This window comes from Mastigoproctus giganteus, chromosome 11 (genome assembly GCF_048544385.1).
Source record: "Mastigoproctus giganteus isolate SK-2022 chromosome 11, ASM4854438v1, whole genome shotgun sequence".
NCBI classification, from domain to species: domain Eukaryota; kingdom Metazoa; phylum Arthropoda; class Arachnida; order Uropygi; family Thelyphonidae; genus Mastigoproctus; species Mastigoproctus giganteus.
This window is the reverse complement of record NC_143585.1, coordinates 178,549,298-178,575,135: the sequence shown is the minus strand read 5'-3', so window position 1 is coordinate 178,575,135 and position 25,838 is coordinate 178,549,298. Positions and strand designations below refer to the sequence as shown.

Sequence of the window (25,838 nt, the reverse complement as noted above, 5' to 3'; positions counted from 1 at the left end):
GAGGACCTAAGGGGGAGCCTTGTGGTACTCCATTTAGTGGTATAAATCAGTCTGAGTTCACTTAATTGATGATAACGCTCAAGGAACGATGCGTAATATAGCTGCGTAGCCATGACAGCAAAGGGTCACGGATACCATATAGCTTAAGTTGTTCGTGCGGGACTTTATCAAATGCCTTAGATATGCCTGTGTAGACTGCATCAACTTGAAGGTGATTATCAAGAGCTTCAGAGATGTATTGCCAGAAAGGAAGTAAATTTGTGACTACTGATTTGCCACTGCACAAACCATGTTGGTTCTGATCAGTGAAAGGCCTAAAGAATTCTAAGAGATGTTTGTGTACTGCTGTGTCGAAGAGTTTAGCCAGGCTGTTTTGCAAGGTTATAGGTCTGTAATCAGTTACATCATTTTTATCACCTTTTTTTAAAACTGGAAGGATGTTGACCTGCTTAAAGGGCTTAGGATACTTCCCCAGCCTGAGGGACAAGTTGAAGATCCTCAGTATGAGTGGTTTTAAGGTAGTGATAGTCATTTTTCAAAATAAGCTTGGAATGTCATCTGGCCCTCTATATAGTAATTTCTCATGCTTTTTAATGCCGATTTTAAATCTTCATCAGTGATAAAGAGGTTAATGAGGATATCATCTTTAACAGGTGTGAAGTCAGGAAATGAGGCAGATCTCAATGTATCATTCGTTTGAATTCTGGAAAAATGTTTGGCAAACTCTTGAGCAATACTGAATTCATCAAATAAGAGAATTCCATCTGCGTTATGGAGTTTATAACTTTCTATTAGTTATATTCTTATGTTTCATGTAATTCCAGAATGGTTTGATATCTCTGTGAGTAAGCAGACTATCCTGAACTGACTCGGTATACATATTGTAAGAGTTTAATATGAGCGTTTTCATTTCTTTGCGGAGTTGGCTGAATATTTCGTAATATTGGCTGTCACCTGATTGCTTATATTTGTTTCTCTAGAATTCTTTGGATTTAATTTTATGTATTAGTTCGCTGTTATACCAGTGAGGGTGCGGTCAGATGGGATTGAGGAACAATGTCAGATATAACTGAGTGGACACAGTTGATCAGGTTGCTGGTGAGCACATCGATGTCATCCATAGCGTCAGGAGCTGCTTGTCTACGTTGCTGAGAGCTAGGTTGAGCAGAGGCCAGTCAGCCATTCTGAAATTGAATCGTGGAGAACGGGAGCTGCATTTGAAGTTATGAGAAGTCACTGTGATGTCAAAAGTACTTGGCGAATGATCCGAGTGAAATATAGGGTTGTCATTGTGAACATCTATATGAGTAGAGGAAAATATTAGGTCGAGGTAGGCATTTTCTCTGGTTGGAAAATTGCAAATTTGTTTAAGACCATAGCTGTGAAGCATATTAAAGAGAGCAGTGATGGAGAAGAAGATCCTAAATTGGCCAGTTGACAGTTAAAGTCACCCAAAACCATTGCTATGTCGGCAGATTGAATTAGTGGGAAGATAGATTCCAGCGAGCTTTCTAAGTACTGAAGTTCGATATTAGTTAAGGAGGTGGAAAATAAAGCAATACGATTAAAACTTTTAACTTGCCAAGATGAAGAAGGCAGTATACTGATTCAATATTTTTGAAATTTGATGCAATTTCACAGAGTATATGGTTAGAATGTATAATAGCTACTCCGCCTCCACGAGATCCTCTGTCCTTTCTATGGATTGTATATTGTCCATCTATAATCTCCTGATCATCAATATCAATGGAGAGCCAGGTTTCAGTGAGCAGGTAAATGTCGTAAATATGTGAGCCTTGGACTGCTCTGAAGTGGTTTAGGTTGCTAATTATACTCCTGCAATTCTGAAGGTAAAGACTGAACAGTTGGGATCTGGGGATTCTATGACGAGAGGAGAACGTAGTATGTGTAGATAACAGGGTATCTGATTGCTATGCCGGTGGAGAGGAGATTTTGGACTCCCTTGATGGTCTGTCCGTGAAGCGTTTTACTAGAGCCCCTGATAAAAGGGATCTTAGATTCAGCACTTTTTCTGTTTGTGATGGAAGGCAAGTTATTATAAAAGATGAGTAGGCGCGGCATCGTGTCTTCAGAGTACTGACATCTACACCGAAACCATATTTTATTTAATTAAGTTGATAAGATCTTCAGATTTAGTGGCGGGTCCAAGCCTAGAAACAAAAATTCCGTCTTTTGTGGGAATAATTGTGATATTGTACTTTTGTTTCAGTAACTGAGATTTTTCTGCAGTAGTTACATTCTGTGTTTGATGAGTTTTGGCTGGAAGCTTGGAGGAAGTATCTTGAGATATAGAGGCTTTAACATTTTCTGAAGGTCTGTTCTGTTTTGATCTTTGTTGTGATATTTGAGACGGGCAATCAGAAACCGGTTTACTCACTGTGGCGGCAGCCCTACAGACAGGTTTGCAGACCTCATTAGATGTGGCAGCAGTTATTTTTGCATATGTTGCCTTAACTGATGTTGAAGAAGATTCCACTTGGTGACTCTGTGCTTGTAAAATAGAGGTACAGACAGAACTGTTCCGCAGAGGAGAGCAGGTGGTAGGAGTGGTTCGATTTACATCAGAAGAATCATCTGACAGAGTCAGTTTAGCAATAAATTGCTCTGTCGAATGACTTGAATCATGAATGTTAGCAGGCTTTGGCAAATTAATATTTGCAGCAGTAGGAGTATTGAGGCCGGTGGAAGATGAAGATCTGGTCTCAATACTAAGGGCATCGTCAAGTAATGAAGAATTCCATTTCACTTTGAGCCCATTAGTTTTAAAAGTAGGTTCAGAATTCTTTCTAGCTTCCCTTAAGTGGCAAGACATAATTGACTTTAGATTTTAAATTTGGGCATTAATGCGGAAATTTCAGCCTGTGGATTAGTTAATATTGTTTTTATACCACGAATCTCCTTGGATAGCTCGCAGTTTCCTTCATTGAGTGTATTAGAATCCAGGGGAATATCAGATTTTGCATTATGAGGTATGCTGATTAGCTGAGTTTGAATGAGGATTTTCTGCATTTTCTTTTTAGGAGTAGTTCCTGGAATTCAGTTTATTGCAGCATACAAAAGGTTGGATTCAGAGTTTCGGTAGGGAGGGAGTTAGCGCTGAAATCTTCTGACAGCACAGATATATGTGTTTGAGTTGATGCATCTGAAAGTTGATGCGACCCGGAAGACAACAAAGAAGGAAGGATTAGAGGCTTCATCCACGTGCCATTCAGAGTTAGTATTTCTAGTTATTGGCATGATATTTATCTCAAATGAACTAGAGTAGGGCATTTCAACTTTGTTAGCAGAAGAGGAGGAAAGTGTCTCAGGTTCCGTGCTGTTTTGCGTTGCAACAGTTATAGGGCTTTTCTGAGAATTTCTGAGTCGACATCTATCACAACAGAATGATTTCCGACGACTTTTATTTAATTTTTTCAGGTCAGATTGGGTGCAGTCATTGCGTATTAATTGCTTACACTCGATTCATTGGACAATGGGCTCAGAGCTGGTCCCACAGATGGTGCAGACGCTAGAATTTGACAGAAGGTAGTATTTGTCATATTGAATTCAGTTACTGTAGCGTTACTAGACAATTTAATATCAACACCAGTTGTGGTTTTGCAAGCAATTGGCACTGTGACCAGCCGGTCGCCTTAGTTGTCCCGCAGTGAAATCCACAGGTAGCAGGGGTCTAAGTAGGGGGGAGAGCAGAGCGGCTATGCGAAACTCTAATGCCTGGTCAAGGTCAAGTGCATTGGACATATGCATAAGTTAAACTACAAGTACTTGCACCTGGCAATCCAAGGGCCTATCTTTATGTGGTGGCACTAATAGGAACTTAATACTTTAATTGAAAACCACACAAATCAAGAAAACTTTACGGAGCACATCATACAAACAGCCGGACACAATCGTCCCCCTAGCGGTCTTGATTACATTGAGTTTAAAAAAATAGGAAAACACATTGTATTTACAAGTAAGCAACATAAAATAAACTGAAGTTTCAAAACTGTGAAGGTGGTGTTCTTTCAGGGTGGCTTAATCTCTGTAGCGCTTCGAGCTGCAGAGAGCTGAGGGAGGCATCGATTCCGCAGGAGTTATACAGTATCGTATTTGCCGGAAACACTGATCCTAGGTATTGGAGGTTTTGTAGAGAAGATCGTGGACGAGGTGTTGCACTGCACCGGGTTCATAGGGTGGTCCGAGAATTTGTCGTCACGTCCCAGATGGGTGAAGCCATTCGGCCACAAAGGAGTGAGCCAATGTGTGCAGGTTCCTCTCCTTGATGATGGTTTCCCCATGGTTTCAGGCCGAGGTTTGCATAGAGAACGTTCCGAGAGATGGTAAAAGGGTGGCCCATCACCCTGTTTAACCATCTCAGGAGCCAGTACTCAGTCCCAAGGAAACTCTTGAGTTGAACAGTCGAGGCCCTGACCAAAGCACAAATGCATAGAGCGGTACGGGGACAAATTTTTTTGGACGTAATCCAAAAGAAACCCTCCAGGTCTAAGACCGACCAGTTCCTGTCGGATTGTCCAGAGAGCAGCAAGCGTTTTCTGTCTGGCCATATTGAGGTGGTCTTTGAAGGTTAGTCTGTCATCCCACTTCAACACCAAATCGGTGTGAGAGTTAACCTTTTCAATGACGGTCCCGTTGATTTTTAGTGTGATTTCATTATTTATTTTCCTTTTTGTGAAGGTCATCTGGGCTGTTTTCTGAGGAGTTAACTTTAGCCCCAAGACATCGTAGATAATCCTGAAGTTCTATGGAAATATTTCTTACAGATTGCATCAGATAAGATTGACATGCGTAGGTGATTACGTAATATTGCCTCAGCTGTTACTCTCAGCTATATAAGCACGCTCTGCAAGTGTTGCAGTCATTCCTTGCTTGGGTCAGGATGGCGAGTTACGTGCAGTTGACGCCACGAAGAAATTGTTTTACGTGTTCTTCCCGTCATATTGCTTATTATTATTATTATTAGCCATATGGTGCAAGGAAACCTGAGGCTTATGCTGCAGCAGCCAAATTTTTTTTTTTTTTTTGAAATCCCCGAGAGAGAGAGAGAGAGATAAAAGGGAATTACCAAGGAAGAGAAGAATGATGATATCCAGCTCAGGACCCTGGGTGTGCTAAGCCCATACTCACCAGATGTGAGCCCCTGGGGTTGTAATAAATAAATAAATTTTCTGTTTATACTCCGGGACGACCAAACGGTCAGAGGAGTTTACAAGATACACAGAATACAAGATACAGCACCGTATTCAGCAGTCACGGGCTTGAACCCCGGTCACTCAAGGCACGTGTACTTATGTACCCGCGCGCCTGGCCACTAGGCTACGGCGGCCTTCTTGTAGAGTGTCTTATAATCAGTACTGCGACAGTGAGTAGATTTCTTTCCAAACTCAAGAATACTGGTTATGCTGATAGTAAAAAAAAAGGAACCGGACGCAAACAAATCTCTTCGCCCATACAGGACCGCGTTTTGGAGCGCTTATGCCTTAAAAACCGTAAAGCTTCTTTGTCTGAGCTGAAAAAAGAATGGGAAGAACATACAGGAGTGGTAGCAAGTGCAGTAACAGTCAAAAGACGTCTCTGCAAAAATGGACTTGTAGCCCGTTGTCCTAGGAAGAAGCCCCTCCTCACACAAAAAATGAAAAAGATCCGATTGATTTGGTGTAAGGAGCATGTCAAATGAACCCCCGAGCAGTAGAAGTCAGTTATTTTTTCGGATGAGAAGGAATTCAACCTGCATGGCTCTGATAGGAGACAAACGAGACGTGGTGAAGAATACCACCAAGACTGTATGGTGTCTACAGTGAAATTCCCTACCAGCACCCCAAATGATATCGGGGTGCATTTCGTATCACCTGCAGTTTATAAAAGGTTCCGTAAATGCCAATGGATACCTAGCTGTATTGGAAGGCAAATTGCTGCCAAATTCTGATAACATTTCAGCCATAATTGTCGTGTTTCACAAAACCGTTGTATGTTGGTTGCAAATGCTCATTTTGAAATATTTTGAGAGCACTGTCAAATATTACTTCGCCTTGACTTAACTATTAATAAATATCTTTGTTTATATTTCTATTTGTGTCATTAATGTAACATACCATCGCGAAAAAGGGTTAGAAATGTGAAATTCCTCGGTGATGCACTTTCTTTGAACACCAGTGCATAAACGCAATTTTTTTTTTTTTTTTTTTTTTTGGTTTTTTGGAAACTGCAGAAATCCACTTTCTTGTATCATACAGAATTGTAACATCAGTCCCAAGATAGTCCCATCAGTTATCTATAAGAACAAGTGGAAATGCCAACTATTTCCTCGTGCCAGGTTAAAACAGTAGTGGACCCGTGACCGGACAGTTGTCAACCTGGAACAGAGGAGTGTCAAAGACCGGACAGTTGTCAACCTGGAACAGAGGAGTATCAACGTCACGAGTGCTCCTGAAATGTTCAGCAAAGGGCGCAACCCGATCATCCAGAATGTTTGTAGAGCCAGAGACCGATTCATTTTGGTTTCTATTTCAGGTAGGAGATCAATTTGGTACTAATTACGATATCCCCAAAGCATCAACGAGCCACCAGCTAGCATGACACCATGCAGGCAGTGTGCATGAAATGCCTCATCGCTTCCTGCGAACTAAGTGCCTAACATGATCAGAGTACGGATATTTCAACTGTCCACTTTTATGTGTGTAGCCCACACCAGCCGGACCTTTTCATACTCGCTTCACCCAATTCAGTTTCTGCTAACAGGAAGTGATCTTCCGCATTATATGCACTATTTTGACCCCTCTCCCAAAAAAACATACTTAATAAATGTGCCTTGTTAATCAACGCTCTACATTTAGTTTTCTCTCAGAACCTTCCTCACTCTTCCATATTGTGGCAGGTAATAGAGCAAAACGGTCCATTACTTGGTCCTTGAGGTTGTCACATACATTCTCTTAGATATTTCAGACAAGCTAAGTCTAAAACGTTTATGCAACTGATATTCGGGTGACACTCAAGTCAAGTGGACCCAATTTCGGCGAAGTCCGGACAGTCTGTGACAGCCAAATCCTCTGCTTGCATCTTCACGATGGTGGGACTTTTAGTAATCCTGGGTATAACCTCCATGCACAAGCACACTGTGTGAACGAGGTGTGAACCAACGTAAGCAGAGGTCGAGGTGTGGAGGAATGCTGTCCCTCTGTGTTACCAGGCAATACTAGGTGGTAGATGACTCTCATCAACCGGTGCAATACCACCACTTTGCTTATTGGAAGCTTGAAGTGGTTATTATTGTTATTTGGTTTTTAGGAGCATTAGCAACTAAGGCCATATTGCTCCGGGAATATGCAGTGGTCATTCCCTTGACCTTTCCGCATCCTCCGTATTTGGTGGTGACGGGCTCGAACCACGGTCTAATCAAGATGCGTGTGCTACGCACTGCTGCTCCTTCCCACCTGGCTACAGAGGCGCCCTTGAAGTGGTGGAACCCATGTTTAGTCTCTAGAGCTAAGTTCTGGTCAACCCTTCCTTATCTCTTCCATCATGCAGTATGACTGATGACTTTTGAGGTTATGATGAACATCGTGGTGAGATCCAATCTTCCTTACATTTCGAGGGTACAGCTCTAAAACAGTGTTTGCAGACCGGCCGCTAGTCAGTACACCGGACCGAATCTATTGGTAACTCTCTAGGAGGCTTCCGGATCACCTAGTGTATAATCTTTAAGCTACCTCTACTCTGCCAGATAGTGACTGGAAGGAGTCCGAGTAGTGTTTATGCGGGGAGCATTGTCGAGGCCACGATATGTCAAGGATCTGGGTATATTCTTACCACGTGTACGCCATATCCAAAAATTTCTTACTTCATACAGCATGTCCCACCCACTTTTTCTTACTACTGAATACACCATGAATTGTCAAATAATAGAGCAAGCTTATCTGCTAAAAGATCTAAACCTCCCAAGCACTACCTAATTCATTTCACAAATATACGTGGTCTCAATTCTAATCCCAACGATGTCCATTTCCACTTGCAGTCTACCAAACCCCATGTACTTTTTTGTGACATGATCTCAGTTTTCGGTTGATTCGACCACTGCTCGTCTCAGTTGCCCAAATTATTCGCTGTATGATTCCTTTCGCCTCAAAGGTGGTACTTGTGCAGATGCCCGTTCCGATATTCCCTGTCAGAGACTTGGTAATTTGGAATCTCCTCGTTTCAATCTTCTCTGGCTTAAAATCTCTCTACCTCATTCTGTCAAATTTATCTGTTGTCTCTCCCGTTCTCCCAACTTCATTAATCACTTGGAACTCTTTGACTTCTTCTCTTTGCAACTTGACTTTCTCGAGTCCAACTTTCCTAACAGTGAGGTAATTTTCCTTGGCGATTTTAATGTTCACAATTTCAGTTGGCTTCCGTTTTTCTGGTCACACCGACTCAACTGGTCGAGATGCTGAGGCTTTTGCAATTACTAATGACCTTGCACAGATTATTCATTTACCTACAAGAATACCGGACAATCCCAATCATACAGCCAACACGCTTGATCTTTTTCTCACAAACAACCCTTCTAAGTACACGGTCAAAGTGAATAGTCCTTTAGGCACCTCAGATCACAACTTGGTGATTGTCTCTTCTCCAATGGAGCCATTATCTCATGGCTATTCCCATCCTGGTGTTGTTTGGCATTAAAAGAATGCAAAATGGGATGATCTGCGAGATTTCTTTTATTCTTTTCCTTGGTCGGATTACTGTTTCAAAACTTCTGATGTCAACGTTTGCTCTGATCGTGTCAGTGAAATTATTCTTGTAGGAATGGAATCCTTTATCCCACACTCCACTTTAAATTCTGGTCCTTTATCTAAACCTTGGTTTTCCAATAAATGTGCTAAGGCTGTTCAAGAGAAGAACGTTGCATATCGTAATTGGCTTGTTTCCAATTCTTCAGTTTCGTTTTCTGCCTACACCAAAGCTCGCAACAATCGTAAAGCAGTTATTAATCAGTCCAAACTAGAGTTTGAACAGGCTAAGAGTAGAAAACTTGCTTCTTGCCCTAATGGTAGCCGAGCATTCTGGTCTCTTTCCAAAGCTATTGGCTGCAACTTCTGCCCATCTCTGCTCCCACCTCTGTCCAAACCAGATGGTTCTGTTGTCACTTCAGCCAAGGATAAAGCTGACCTGCTAGCATCCCATTTTTCTTCCAACTCCTGTATCAATGATCTTGGAACACGCTCCGTTCAATGCCTTCTGTGGTCTTCCGTCAAAAGGACATTACAAATATTGCTTCCTCTGCACCTAAAAAACTTGGTTTTCTCTTTCGCTCTCGGTGTTACTTTTCTTCCAAACAGCTGCTCACTCTGTACAAATCGCAAATCCGCCCTGCCATGGAATATTGTTCCCACATCTGGGGTGGTGCCCCCAAAACCTCTCTCAGGCTACTAAATTGCATTCAGAAGAGGGCAATTAGGTTAATTAATGATTCATCTCTAACAGAGTCTCTCCATTCGCTTTCTCATAGACGTACTGTTTCTGCTGCATGCCTCTTCTACAGATATTTCCATGGGCACTGTTCTTCTGAATTGGCTTCTATAATTCCCTCTCTCTCTTTCAAAACAGTCCGAAGCCAACATCCATTTACTGTCCAACTTCAAACCCACAGAACCAACTTTTCATCTTCCTCATTTATTCATTCAACTGCCGTTTTCTGGAACAACCATCCTTCATATGTATTTCCTGAAAATTACAGTGTACAGAAGTTCAAGTCCAGTGTCAACAAATATCTTCTTTCGTCTTCTCAACCTCCAACCCAAGCACGCTACTGAGTACTATAGGTGCTACTTCCTCTCATGTTTGGGGTGTACACATGAATAATAATAAAAAAAAAAATAAAAATAAATAAAAAGACACTCCGAAGTTTTTTTTTTTTCTGAAACAGATTCAACTGTGACTTGACTGCCTCTGACTCCTCCTTTAGCAGTCATCATTTGTAGCCTCAAATACTCCGAAACACTTGCGCCAGAAAATACCATAACGAAAATATGACTAAATTTTTGGAGGGATAATTTTTCCGACATTTTCGACCTGTTTTAGGGCTCGTCGGAAAAGTAATTCTCCGATGATGGGTAGATGACCCGAGTTGAAAGCGAGGTCACTGATTAATTCCAGCCTATGGGATGCATTGGCATCCATCTGATTGGGTCAAAATTGATCTGTTTCAGGTTTGGTGTTTCAAAGGAGGTCATGAGTGCGTTCTTCGGGTGTGCGTTCTGCAGATATATCCTCCACACAACGTTTATAGTGAAGGCAGCTGAGAAGCCATTTTCCGATTTTGCCTGTTCTGTGCATTGAAGGGGATGGGGCACGTAAGCTATTACAATGTATATTTATATATATTTTTTTTTTATGTGATCCCCAAACACGAGAGGTATTAGAACCTATAGTACTTGGTACCGTGCTTGGGTTGGAGGTTGAGAAGACGAAGAAAGATATTTGTTGACATTGGACTTGAACTTCTGTAGATTGCAATTTTCAGGAAATACGTATGAAGGAAGGTTGTTCCAGAAAACTGCAGTTGAATGAATAAATGAGGAAGATGAAAAGTTGGTTCTGTGGGTTTGAAGTTGGACAGTAAATGGATGTTGGCTGGTGGCGGCACGTGTTCGGACTGTTTTGAAAGAGAGAGCGGGAATTAGAGAAGCCAGTTCAGAAGAACAGTGCCCATGGAAGTATCTGTAGAAGAGGCATGCAGCAGAAACAGTACGTCTATGAGACAGCGAGTGGAGAGACTCTGTTAGAGATGAATCATTAATTAACCTAACTGCTCTCTTGTGAATGGAATCAAGAAGCCTGAAAGAGGTTTTGGGGGCACCACCCCAGATGTGGGAACAATATTCCATGGTAGTGTGGATTTGCGATTTATACAGAGTGAGCAGCTGTTTGAAGAAAAGTAACGAAGAGAGCGAAAGAGAAAACCAAGTTTTTTAGATGCAGAGGAAGCAATATTTGTAATGTGCTTGTGCCAAGAGAGATTTGAAGTCAGGGTAATCCCCAAAAGAAATATATCAACTGGCCTAGAAATCGGAGTGTCACTAAAGATAAGCATAGGAGCAGAAGAATCCTTTTTGCGCAATATAAGACAAGATTGAGTTTTAGAAGGGTTCATGCGCATCAATGTCCGTCATCCATTGATGTGGACGACGGACATTGATGCGCGTGGAATATTTATTTTTTTTTATTTCGGGCTTTTACCAAGCCGAATTGCTAAATCCTAGGATTTCACCGGTTTTACAGTATATCGAACAAAATATTTAATTATCTCTATTTATTTTATTTGTTTTTAGAAATATTTGCGAGATTTGCATATTACAGCGATGGTGAACCAATGCCACGTGACTAGTCATAAATATTTTGTATTACAAAAAAAAAGAAAAGTACTTTTTATCGTAACCCAAATTTATTTGAAGTATGCAGCAGAGTTCTGTTTAGCAACTTCAAGTCTCCATTTCATTTTACAATAAGGAAACTAATTTTATTCGGTTTTGTTTCTTTTGTAACCACGCGACAATTGCTGCAAAGTATTTTTGTTTCTTTTCGGTGAGTAAAAAAGTTCGCCGTCGCTGAGAAGAAGCCAGAAACATTGTAGGAGTTGAGTGAGGAAGAAGAAGTATTAGAAGAGGTAATTAAAACTTTCTTTCGCTTTTAGTGGCCGTGATGAAGAGTTGCGTGGATTCCACCTACGGCTGCTGTCCCGATGGGAAAACGTCTGCCTTGGGATCCAGCCACGCCGGTTGTCCGAGTAAGTTGCTATTTAATTCTCAGTATTTGTGAATAGAATTTAAACGTAATAAAACGTTAATAAGCGAGTAAAATCTTATTGGCTATACAAAGGCAACGCCTCTTACTTCACTCGATTTAAAACTCGCGTGAATCCTGGCGATATTGGGAACTTACTGGGGCTTTTTCAAGAGGGACTGGGTTAGCAAGCCAAATGGAATTTTCGCTGACACAGTAGTTACGTGTTTATTATCTGGTGGCATCGGGGGAGGGGGGTTCCCCCAAATCCGCGTTGTACTTTGTGATGCACACAGTTTCCTAAAAGCCAGAACGTGTAAGTGCAGGGTTGTGCAATGCAGTGTGGTGTTGCTCTTCTGCCCGTTTAGCGTGGTACCCCACATTACCTGTCACTAAACCCATGGAGGTAGGTCAAGCAGTGCAATAGAGGAAAAGAACTCTGGCTAGGCAACTCCCAGAGTTGCCAGAGCTTTCTAGGGAGTGCCTAAAAAATCAAAAATAATCAAGTTGGCCTGGTTATCTGGTTATTCCCATGTTTGACAAACACTTCCTATGGAAACTGTGAGAGCGCGATGAAACTGTTCTCATCAGCGAGGAAAATGTGCTCTTGTCCAGATGGAAACCCTCTCGTGAATGTAATAACACTCTTTCTGGAATCTTCGTAGTTTGGGCAGTGGAGCAAGATAATGCTCCCAGCTTTCTAGGAGCCCACAGAAGCAATGAGGATCCTCAATGACGCTAAGTTACAGCAAGTTGGGCATTCAGGGACCATGGCCAGTGAGAATGAAGCAGGTAAAGAGACCAGGGGCAAACCAGGGAGAGGCTTAAGGTTGGTGAAAGTTATTTGGGAAATGAATCTTTTTGTGACAAGTCCTTTAGGAGTGAAATCCCAACACGCATGCCAAATCTGATAAAAGTGATTTTAAAGGTTTCAGTTTCGAGTCAATTGCTAGGTTCACACTGTAATGTAAAATAGTGATTGGAATAATTTTCTTAAGACCGTAGAATAGTCCGCTTCGCATGACCTCCAGATCAAGGGGAAGGAAGCCCACCAAGCTGGAGTGCTGCAGTACTAACAGTACAGCATGCCCTTGAGATGGCGAGTAGATAGTACGTTGTATTGATTGTAGCTTCTTTGAATTCCTGAAAAATGTTACCCTGTAAGCCAGACACCAGCCCCAAAGCAAATTATAGGAAATAAAACCACTTTGTAGAGCAGGGTGAGGGAAAGACCACGGAGGCCTCAGTCCCTCAAGTGAATCTTTTCAACAAGGCAGTGTATTTTGTAATCTTTGTTCCAAGATATTGGAGGTGTGAAGTAAAAGTGAGGTTGTTCTCAATAATAATTCCAAGATATCTTAACTCTGTGATTAAATGAATGGGGGTACCACCGATTCTAATACCAGGGGACGCCTAATATTAAGTTTTTCCCTTTAACAAAGTGGCCCTAGTTTTACCTGCTGCTATGGAGAGTTCGCATTCCTCAATCCATTTGGAGGGAAGGCCAATAGCACTGTTAGCTCGATCTTCAAGGGGGGCGTCTAGTGCTTGCCCGAATGGTGTGAACGAGATTGCCAGGAAACATTAAGCACCCCACCTGCCCAGGATCCATGGGGACGAATTCATCCAGAACGACTGACCAAAGAAACGGTCCAAGAACCGAAACCTGCGAGCAACCTCTGGTGCCTGGGCAAGTAGTCTGGCTGAAGACTGTGATGGAGATGTTATTTAGATAACTCAGGAGCAGAAATTTCCTGGATGTTTGGCGTGCTGAAGGCGACGGAGGATCGAAGTCAGCCAGAGGCTGTCAACCGTGATGGCAAGGAAGCATTTCTCCTCTGTAGCGTTTCCAGCTTGGATGAGATGATGGATTGCATCGGTGTACGGTGACCAGCCTTAAAGCCAAATTAGCTGGCGGAGCTGAAGTATTGGGTCTTGTAGTGGGTTGAGGTGAAGGAGAGGAGTCGCTCAAGGATTTTGCCAAAGACAGACAGAGAGGCAATTTCTCAGGCTTCTTGAATATCAGTTTTACGTTTGTATTCTGTAATGCAATGCAGTGAAAAAAAGAATGACATAAGACACCACTGATAAATATACATAAATTTGTTTTTGAATGAATGAAAGGTAGATGATATTTGGAACAGTCCTTTACGACAAAAAATGTTAAAAGTTAAGAATGATCAAAATAATATAAAAAAAGTCTTGTGGTCGAAGAGAAGAATTGGCCCAGTGTTTTTGCACGTCAGGAAACATTAAGCATCCCACCTGCCCAGGATCCATGGGTACGAATTCATCCAGAACGACTGACCAAAGAAACGGTCCAAGAACCGAACCAGGACTGAGCTTCCAGGATGATGAAAATTAATTAATGGCCTCTACCCCTTCAGCGATTGCCTGGAGATCTGTCCTGAAGGAAGTGGCAGTGGACATTTCAAGAATTGTTGTCCTTTCTACGTGGCAAGTTTGTCAAACAGGAAATGTATAGTAGCTCTTCTGGATAGGATCTTCAGAGCATATAGTTACGATGGCTGAAACTTGTCGGAATATTTCACAACGTCGATGTCGAGTGAGAATTACACACTTAATATTGTAAAATGCAGTCTCAAAACTGAAAAATTTAACCACCTTTTTATTTTTGATATTCTGACAAAGTTTGAAACCTTTTGTTACGGCGCCGTACTGTACGCAGAAAACAAAGTGGATTTAGTAGAGATAAAAATAGCAAATCACAAAAAGGTTAGCACAGCTTTAAAGAGTGGAACTCACAAGAAGAAACTATATTAAGAGCAATAGCATTTTAGCATATACTTTAATGAGATATGGCACCAGATCGGCATTAGCAGCTCATCCTGTGGGCTCAGTTTAATTATAGTCAAGAGAAATTCTCAGGGTGGTAAAAGGTCGTTCACTATCGTCCCTCCTCTTCCCTACTCTGTATACAATTCGCCACGCAAATCGTGTACCGACTGCATACGTAACTCAACAGTGATTTTCTTAGACCAACAGTTTGTTGATGAGGAGGAATGGAATTGAGTACGTGGCAGAATAGTAGAGAATGAGCTTGACTTCCCCCCCCTATAGAAATTCTCTCTATTGTAACATCAAGAAGTTTGTTTTTCTTGTTTATTTTTCAATATTTTGATAAAATTTAATTGAAGTGTTGCAGCTAAGTATTTTTGGATTTAAAGATTGTAATCGAAGGCAAAGGTATCAAAGTATTGCGGATTTCTCTAGTAATCTCATTGATCACCTTTACTTCGATACTTACAAACAGAGGGCTGTCTCTGAGCGAAGCTGGCATTGGCGAAATACCCCCTTATTTATTTAACTGTGGTCTTTTATTTTAATGTATGTCAGCGAGCAATGGTTGGATTATTTGAACGAGCCTTCTGTATTTGGTATTCAGTAATCGATTTGCAATTGATATCTTCCAGGTGTGTGCAACTGCAATCGTCTTGGTTCTTACGCCCTGACGTGCGATCCCATTAACAAGCAGTGCCCCTGTAAAAATGGCGTTGGAGGCCTTCGCTGTGACCGGTGTGAACCCGGATTTTGGGGTTTGCATAAAATTGCTGAAGGAAATAGTGGTTGCGTAGGTAAGATACTGTTACGTTCTTTAAAAAATTATGATGTGAATCTTCACTTTCCCCTCCTTTCATCAGCAGTTAAGCAATATAATACATCTTGGATTTCTAATCTTTTATACACTTTGTACATTGTCAGAACCGGTCTGGATGTTCGGTCTCGAGTTTACGATATTCATCAGACCTGAATGAATTAATTTGCAAATGCGAAATTAAGTAAGTGATGTTTTTGCGCAAATGACTCACTTGTAAACGCGACCGAAATTGGATAAAACAACTTTTATGCGTCGTTGTCACTCGGGTCTCTAAATCCCGGCTTATGAAGCGGGGATTTTTTTTTTCCCTTTCTCCTTTCAGCTGTTCCTTGGTTCTTTTGACAGAAAATTGAATGGAGTGATGTAAATGAGAGATAATGATCCAAATAAAAGGACACGTCTTCGGAAGGCAATTTACTGATTAAATAAAGTGAACGTTAAACTGGAAATTTTACTTCTTTTGACTTCTGTTATTCATATTTTCTAATCTGCTAATAAAATGTTTTCGAAAGTTTGCCGTTATTAGAGATATTTTGAACGTCAGGAGTAAGATGGTAAATGGTAGGGATCACTACGGTAGTGGGACGTTCGGTTTAAAACATGGTATGTAAGACAGTAGTTTAAATCTTAGGTCAAAATTTATTTTTGATTATCATTATCCGTTTAGTGATCAAATTTCCCTGTATAGAAATTTATCTGGGATGTTGGTACAATTACATTCATTCATCCTTAATACAAATGAATGGACGTAAATGTAGCACACTTGCGCATCAGTTTTGTGCACATAACTGCCGCCAATCAGTTGACTCGCAAGAACGTGAGTCATCTTTTCTACATCTATTGTCGATTTTATAAGTCTTTGCCAACACCTTTCGAACCCCTTAAGCAGCAATGCAGAGTTTATAGGAACATTAATTCTTCATTAAAATTGGAGTTCTCAGTACTTTTCAGCCACAAAATTATTCCTTTAGGCCTTGTCATGGCAGTACCTGTTCGTGGTGGCGATTTTTAATTTCATTTCCTGTTCTAATCTTTCCTAAACCGTGAACTTTGGCAAGCCAGTATATGAATGAATAAAGTATTTTATTATTATTATTATTATGAACGAAAGAAATGCGAAACGGATTGGTATTTGTAATAGTTTGCTTTTGATATTGACCTGTTTCACGTGCGTCAGGAGTGGACCGACCGAGAAGGAACTGCCAACACAATACAAGTCAACCACAGGTGGCTGACTGAAAGGACAAAAGCTGGAAGAGTTTTTAATTTATATTTCGACTCGTCAACATTTAATTTACAAAAGTAAATTAAGAATTACGAATCTTCAAAGTTACACGACACTGGTGCGCTCCACCAAATATATTTCTGATCACAGCTCGCTTTCTTTTAGCCGATGGTATTTTAAATGCAAATTGTCGACGTGACTGGCATTTAACATTCAAAAATTATAACTAAAACCACAAGAGAGGTGTTCTATGTCGTAACTTGCTAAGAACATCAGTACGTTTAAAGTCGTTTTGCGGCTCATTCACCTCTGAGATTAAAGGCACGTGGAATTACGAACGCCAATGTGGATTAGTGACTTTATTGGGCGAATTTGAGGAGTCTAGAAGAGATTATTCGTTAAAATAAAAATGCCATATGGATCTATTATATTTAATACAGGATAAAAGCGAAGCACTCGGTGTAAGCTTATTACAGAAGGACAACTCCTATTTGACTGAGCAGCATAAACCAGTGTCTAGGGAGAGGTGGTTACATGTGAGCCACAGAACCTGGATCTTATTTCTAATTGATTAGTTCAGTTAAATTAAATTACCACTTGATATCTGAATTAAAAAACGAACTTCATAACTAAAAAGAAAACTGGAATACATTTAAAAATGATTCTATGATTTACCGCGGTGTAATACAAGGGGGTCCCAACTAGAAAATAATTCAAATTCTGTATTGAAATCAACTTACTTGCAACAACATCTGCCATCCTTCGAGCTTCTGAGGATAACTCTGAGTTGGCCAACCTAACCTTGACTTCTAATCAACTTTCGAAGCAATGCCGCTGTACACCGTCCACATCCCGACACTATTCGCTCTTTTGGAACACAATATTTTGAAATCCATGGAGGTGTGCTGTGGGTCATCAGTGCCCTTCTTCGCAATAGAACCATTAGAACCCATAGCGCTACCACAATGGGCGGGAGTTCTTTCTGGAATTTTATTCACAGACATCATCGTACCCTTCATGGAGAACAGGCACTTCATATGCTATGCCGATGTTTTAAAGTTAATCCAGGCGACAAAGTAACGACTCCAAATAAACTGATTTTAATAATAATAATAATAATAACATCACTGAAAATCTCAGTGACCTCTAAAACTATCTCAAATGCTTCCAGCTGGAAACGCATCTAAATTAGCCCAGATGATCTTTTCACTGAAGAATAATCCAACACAGGCTGTAGCTACTATTACAGGAACCGATATACTACATTTTTCCCATGTACATGGATTTAGGCATTATCTTCGACTCCAAATTACGATTTCACTATCCTATTGAAAAACACACTAAATTCCGTCGGAGAATTAGGGCCGACTAAATTAGGACTTCTCCACGTCCATGAACATGCGTTGGCTCGCAAATACATGATGACGAGGCATCCTGGTTGGTAAAATGGGCCACCCACAAATTTAAATTTTCCCCTCTTCAACGGAAAACAGCAATGGAACAAGAACGGGTCTGAGGAGGTACGAAAATTGATTTTTGACTTGAATCGACTGCTGAAATGGTCATCGACATTGTATCGGAGCCCAATATTTGGCACATATGGCGCGTACCCCCAAAATGTCTGAGTTCAGCGCCAAATTGAATTGCGCATTCAACAGACTTGCCTTATCGGACATTTCCTACCAAATCAGATGCTTACTGGATGCTGACCTCTATCCATTTGCCACCACCGCAGAGTATAGGCGCCATATGCTTCTCACGGAAACTTCCCCAAGTTGATTCGTCATCATAATTGTGTGGTCCGACCCATTCAACACTTACCATTTTGCATCTGGCTTTAGCATTTCCATTTGTGGACAATCCGTCATGTTCTCTAGTTGGACAACCTGCACTACCATATCGCCCAGTAGGTTTTTTGAGTGTGCCCCCGTACACGAATTCATCGTCGTACCTTCCTATCATTACAAGATATGTTATTTTGTTCATGTTTTCCGTTCTTGTTTACTTATATACTCTGTTTCTACATGTACCAATTATATTTAAAATTGAAATATCCATTTAATGCAGAGGTTCCGAAGCTTTCTCGGTTCATGGCGCCATTAGTGTCCCAGTAATTTTTCCACGGCACCCCTAGGCCAAAGAAATACTTAACACAGTAGTTTTCGACCTTTTAATAATCCGATTCTCTCTCTCTCTCTCTCTCTCTCTCTCTGTATATATATATAATATTAAAAAATATGTTATATGATAGTTATTATAATAATTATGAACATAATTATTATAAAAAATATATATTAAAAATACGTTATGATAGTTATTATAATAATTATGAACATAATTATAAACAAAATTGCAATTCATAATACCTATATAATAATTCTATTCTTTAGGTTGAGGCACTAAACAAACATCAATTATAGATCACCGCAAAATTAAAAAAGATACGTTACAACGGATAGCGTTACAATGAAATAAAAATTTTAAAAAAAGAATATATATAAGTTTAAGTAACTTAAACCCAAATTACATGTCACCCCGGTTGAAGACCACTGATTTAATGTGTAAAACCCTGGCAGCCTGTCGTGATGGGAATAAACACTCTTTGTTAACGCCATTTCTAACTAGCCTAATAAATTTAATGAAATATTAGAATAAAAATGACTTTAAGGAAGGCCCTCTTCTGAATTAAAATCGAAAAAGTGTTCGACATCACTGAATACAATTACGATTTGCCCGTAAATGCCCCTTCACCACAGAAATCCAAAGAAATTATTACAAACCAGCGAAGTATTTTATAAATTCCATCCATGTGTGAATTTGTTACTGCAGATTCAATCAAAGTTACTTCTACTTCCATCCCTAACTCGATAAAAACGTAAGAACACGCCGAAATAATGCAGTGGCCGCACGCAGGTTCGAAAAAAAATCCAGTGATTCACCACCTACCATGAACATCAATAATGTAAAGATAAAAAAAAAAAAAAATTGTAACAAAATCATTTCAGAATGAATCCCGAATTATCGGAACAGTGCATGGGTCAAAGAAGCAATCGAAACTGACATTGTGGAAGTTGAAAAGCGGATTCCCTACGTGGAGTTCCTTTAGCGTTCAGCGTCGTGCTGATAACGCCGAAATTATTTCAAATAAAGAACACTGGCCCGAAGGAACCCGCATCAACGTTTTGAAAGATTCTGGAAAAACTATAAACTAAATTGCAGTACGCTAATTTCCGGTCTTCATCTCCCAAATGGATTAAACGTTATCCGCAACGTAGTCAAAGCTTGCTAAGCAATTGCGAAAATTAGCTGACTGCCTCTTTTTAAACGAGTATGCCATTTTATTCATTAAAGAAATTCTGCTTTATTCTTCCACTTAAGTGCTCTATTAAAATGGAAGCGTTTAAGAGCGGAGCACTGGATACTCTTGAGGGACTATTTATAAAAATAAAAAGAGCTTTGTAGTCTTTGTACTATTTATCTCCTCCTTAAGCCTGACAGCCTGCGTGAACTGGATAAATTAATAATATTAGGGGATGTTAACATTGACAAACATGGACAAAGCTAATCCAGCTAATCAACATACTCCGTTAATAGTTATTATATCCAACAGGTTACAGGCCCAACCCGTGACAACAACGTTGTTCATCTCGCTTTCTGAAGTGTTGATGTAGATATCGAGGTCTTAGTCGGAAGTTTCATTTCTGATCACAGTTACGTTTCAACTTAAAGCAGATGAAACAAATAATAATCGAAGGAAAGTACGTAAAAGCTATTACAAAGCAGATCACAAAGTAGAAATAATTTATTACGAAAAGTAAATTGGGATACTGTCTATCAATTTTCACTTTGTGAAAGAGAATATTGATTACCTGATCAACAGTTCGAGTGATAATCAATATCAATATCCCTAATAAGCCTTCATTAACAGAAAATTCTAAATTTTCTGTTAATGAAGGCGTTCAAAATGAATCTAAAATTTGAACGCAGAATGATAGAGCAGATCTACAAAAAACAACTTCAGTGGTTTGGACATGTGAATCGGATGAAACAACACAGGCTGCCTCATGTAGTATTGACAGATAGGATTGGAGATAAGAGACCACTGGGAAGACCCAAAAGAGAATGGCTCCAATGCCTAAAGGAAAACAGAGGCTTTCAGAGTTATCAACAAATGAAGCAAGATTCAAGAGATCGACAGCAATGGAGGACGATATCTAAATAGGGACTGAACCCGTGCCAAACGGAAGAGTAGAATGACGACGATAACAGAAAATAAAATAAATAAAGAAATTAAAAAGTATCAGGAGATACACAGAATCTAAAAATAAATTTAGCACATCAATAAAAAAAAATCAAAACACCCGTTAACACAGCGCTGTTAAAATTATGCAGCATCCCTCGTTCACAGTCTGTCGAAAAATAAAAATTCTCAATACTTGTGGTCGTGTGAAACGGGTGCCCCGTTTAAGACGTAAGGAAACTGCAGAATACACGGCCGCCCCTGCTAATATAACTAATGAGTTTGCTACTTATTTCGAAGAAATCAATGTTGTTTGTAAGAAATTATAAAGTAAATTATTCAAACGCGATGTGTTTTCCATTTTTCCAACAAAAGAATGAGATATTCGTAGTTATCAATCATTCGCCCATTCCAGAGGACTTCTCGATATTGCTTGGCCGATTTTTAATTGTTCTTCGAGAGAACATTAAAAATCTGAGAGAACATTTAGTGTATATTTTAACGAGTCACTAAAAGATAATGTTTATCGAAAATTAGCTCATTTTTTCCTCGTATACATCGAAATGGTTCTAAGCTGGAAGGAACTAACTATCGGCCAGTCACGTTGCTAAACCGTGTATTTTGGGAACTATCTCGTGTCATATAAACCTTCACCCCACTTTATCGACTGATTGACACGCATTCGGCCCAGCTGGAATTCTGCGCTGCCAGGAGACAAGGATCGGCGCTAGTCCAATCCCTTTCAAATTCACGTTCAGATCTAACTGAAAACTAACTAATTAAAAGTGCCCGCGGTAATTAATTCTTTATTACTCGAGGAATATAAACTCGATCCATTCAGTACTTATCCAATCCAGTGTTTTCATCGTATAGAAATATTCCGGATCTAAATAAAAAAATATTTATTTCGATCCTAATAGAGATTTTCATGTTTACGATTAACTTACAATTGTACTTCAGTTGTCGCGTCAAAATATTCTTAATTATATTTTTTTATAAGTGAATGAGATTTGTGTCTTCGTTCGTGTTTTAAAAGATGTCCTTTCTGTTTCTTTTTGCACTCGCAGCGTGTGGCTGCAATTTGTACGGCTCCGTGAGGGACGACTGCGAACAGATGACGGGACGCTGCGTGTGCAAGCACGGAATTCAAGGAATGAAGTGCGACATTTGTCCGGCAGGAACCGTCCTGGGCCCCGAAGGATGCATGGATGGTGAGTCCCATTGATTTGTTCGTACGAGTAAATTGGCATAATTCTATCGATTGCACTCTGCCGAGTGGATAAATTGGTGATTGCTCGGTGCAACCACGCGCATGATTTAAAGAGTGAAAAATCGACGTGAATTAATCCTTTTTCTTGATCTAAGTAATAATTTTTATTCATTTAAATTGATTCGCTTTTTGCAGGTGGCTTTCTTTCGCTTTCAAACATTTCAGAGTGAAACTTAGTTAAAAAGCAACTGGGATTTATTTTTTGTCACTCTCTCGCGTCCTTATAATGAAAATGTCGCGAACACCATCGTACAGCGATACAAAGTACAACGGTGCTTCTGTGCGAAAAGAAGGAAAGAAAAGTTGACGTAAAAATGAGTCCGATTCTGAATGTTTTCGGAGCTGGGAAAGTTTGGATTTTAAAAAGTGTTCGTTTGATTTTTTTTGGCGATAAAAAATAAATAAGAATAAACATATAAGAATAAGAATTTTATTAATAATAGGTATAAGGGAACGCGTATACCTATTATTAATAAAAATTTTAGCGGGTGTGGCTTCTCTTATTTCCGAAACCTTTTTGCTTTTCCATCGATTTTGTACATTCGGGATGAAAATTCAAACGGGCATAGCTCTGTGACAGTTCACAATCGGTCGCATTTTTTACGAACCTTTTCGACTCCTTTCAGCTACTCCGGACTCTTCTCGGTGTAATTTAGAAACACCGCGTGCATCATCTCCCCATTCGGAGGTAGTCATCTATCCTGGCTCTCTTTTCCTCCCGAGGGCAACTCGCGATTTGATAGTGTGGTCCTGTTACTTCGTGGCCTCGGCAGCTGAGTCTTCGTGTTTTGCGCGTTAATTCTCTTTTTGGGCCACTAATTTGAGACATCTGAAGATTTGGCTGCCCTTAACTTTCGTCTTTCTTCTCAGTGGCCGCGTTCCGAAGGAAAACTTCGATTCTCTTCACGGCTTCTTTCCTTCTCTTACAGCCTTAGAGTGAAACAGGACATTTGTGGCGCTTCGATAATCTTATCGCAGGTTTAGTCTTCTTTGACGTAGTGAACGCGTGATTTTGTTGAACTTTATCTTTGCTTGGCCAATTCTCTATCTAATTTCTTTTGTCTGAACGTATTTCATATATCTCAGAAATAACTTCGAAAAGAAGTTATTTCTTAGGTAACAGTAACTGTAAACATTTTTTATTATTATTATTATTATTATCTTCATTTCTCGTAGGAGACACCCGGTTACAGCCATTGACTAGGGGCTGTACATACATATTCTGTTATGCAACAGAGAATAATATTTTACATTATATGATATGAACACTTGTTACTAAATTATACATTACATGCAGCACTTATTATAATAATAATAATGAAATTCTTTATTCATAGAAATGTAGGACACGATTCCCGCTACAGGCAACCAGAGGAATCTCACAATGAACTGTACACATTACATTCGGTACATAAAAACTACGTGGGTACACAGCAAATACATAGACAGTACAATATACACAGCTTACATTGCAATCAATGGATTGCAATATTTGTGGATTAATGTATCGTATAAATGTATTGTATTGGATTAATGTATCGTATAATTATCAGAATTATTCGATACGTTAATAACTTGTAATCTCCTTAAGACTTAATAAATAAACGAAAAAAAAAATTTATACTGCAGCGCTTGAAGCATAACATCACCATATTTACATTCGCACGGATATTCGCAGCAGAACAGAATACAGAATACAATATAATGCAGAGTAAAAGCGTAAAAAGTTCATTTTTACTGTTTTCAGCAGTCTCTTTCTTCTGTGGGAGGGGAGTGGAGTAGGTGAGACATATCCAGGAGACTGTTTCCATGTGAGGTCGCAATTTCTGTCAGCTACTCTATGGAGGTTCTTAGTGCTGTTTATTTACTTATTTTTTTGGGTTGTTGTTTTGGTATTTTCCCATTAATATACATTGTTTTCGATTTTTTGGCACTTACCGTTAATCCTTGCCTGCTCTTGTTTAATCCATGTCATCTGCGCATCTTAACTTGTTTGCTACTTTTCCATAATTTTCATTCCTTAATTTATGTTCTCCAGAGTTTTCTCGTCACGATCTTATTAATAAGGACGAAAACATGGCCCTCCCCTTTTTCTCCTCTTTATTTCGTTCCATTCTTTCATTTCCTATTCTTAGTATTGTTTTTGTTTCCAGTATGCTTCTCTTTGGAGTCTAATCTGGTTCCTCGTACGATTTATATATATATATCTTATTTGTGTGTGTGCTCATGCGTAATAAGATTGAAAGTCTGGATGTAGCTGCGCGTGGTATCACCATCTGCCTGTTGGGGCAATCTGCAAACTAAGAATGTGCACGCGCAATACTATAGGTTCTAATACCTTTCGTGTTTGGCGTTTCATAAAACCCGAAACCTACAGTATTGCGCATGCGCTGTGCTGTGCTTGTGGTGATGTCTCACGATGAGCGTGTTCGTGGCGAAACATCGTCTCAAAACACTCCTTTACCGAAGGGTTCACTTTATTCCCGCATGCTTGCGGATGTCAGCATTGTGTTGCAACTGCTCGTCGTTGCTTATTTAGTTTTGTATTATATGTACACGCTACGTTTTCACTTCTGAATTGATGTATAAAAATTTCTTTTGACTTCTGTAGTTTTTGATGTAGTTTTTTAGATTGTGGTTTGATCAAAGCAATCTGAATTCTATGAATTTACAGTTTTAAAGTTGGTGAATATTTAAGGGTAGTAGCGACCTGCCTCCACGGGGTTAGGGATGGTAAACTTCCCTGCAGCAGGGCGAGTCCTTGCAGCACGGAAGGCCAAATAAATCGATGTAAATAGTTAATCTGCGTTGTTGAGCTTTTGCTCGGGGAACGCTCCAATGAGTGTAAATATTATGATGATGATGTCCGTCTTTTATACCGAACTGAACGGTGTTGTACCCAACTTACAAATCATTTGGAACGCTGCTCTATTGGTCATTGAGAACGTATTTGCGCATCTCCACCGGTTACGAAATTTATGAGAAGTTGTTTCTGTTGGATTGGTTGACTGCACTCTGCAACTGACAGCTTGCTTTTAAGATATTTGAGAGTGGTCTGCGGAATAAGAACAAAAACGAAGTACGGCACGATGTATGTTTCGAAGAGAGAAACTGATGCATGTGGTATTCCTTAAGAAAACTATTGTCAAGTCTTAAACGTGTAAGAAACATCTTTAAATAAGACAATTAATTACGTTTAACGCGCGATATTCGATTCGCGTGTGAACTGGTGTTTTTCGTATTGTCTTTTGTGAAGTTGCAGCTACAGCGATCACCGAAACTGTGGTCGGAATCTAATATTACACTTGTGATCACTGGCTCAAGATAAACGCATTCAGTTCGCACGTAGGTAGAAGTGCTTCCCTCCTTCTTTGATCAGCCCACCATGCCTACGAAAGGAATTACGAAATTCACTCGTCTTAGGTGGCCTAAGATAAAATAATGGTGATAATAAAGGTAATGCGCTCCTATTAGAACTATACTTAACACTTGGAGTGGGTAAAATTCGTAGAACGTAGTTATGTGAACACACGAACGCCTCCTCCTTCTCCCTTGTTAAATAGAAATGCGTGGAGAGTAGATTTGTTGCACGAGGAGCAGTGTAGTCTCGGCGTCGTTATCATCCGTGCTTTACTGTGCAAAAAAGTAGCCGACAATCGAGTTCATGAGGGGCATCGCTGTTAATCCCTGCACAGTA

The 25,838-nt window shown here is 39.9% G+C and overlaps 1 protein-coding gene across 5 annotated transcripts in view; it reads left to right on the top strand.

Moving 5' to 3' along the window:
- The window catches only part of LOC150078597 (agrin-like), a 294,793-nt gene that overhangs the window by 133,106 nt on the left and 135,849 nt on the right, over positions 1–25,838 (top strand). For all 5 annotated transcript variants that reach the window (XM_090385000.1, XM_090384999.1, XM_090385001.1 and 2 more), the window contains 3 exons: positions 11,699–11,791; positions 15,222–15,383; positions 21,939–22,082. In XM_090385000.1, coding sequence (XP_090241126.1) covers positions 11,699–11,791; positions 15,222–15,383; positions 21,939–22,082 — 399 coding nt within the window. The remainder of the gene's footprint in view (positions 1–11,698; positions 11,792–15,221; positions 15,384–21,938; positions 22,083–25,838) is intronic.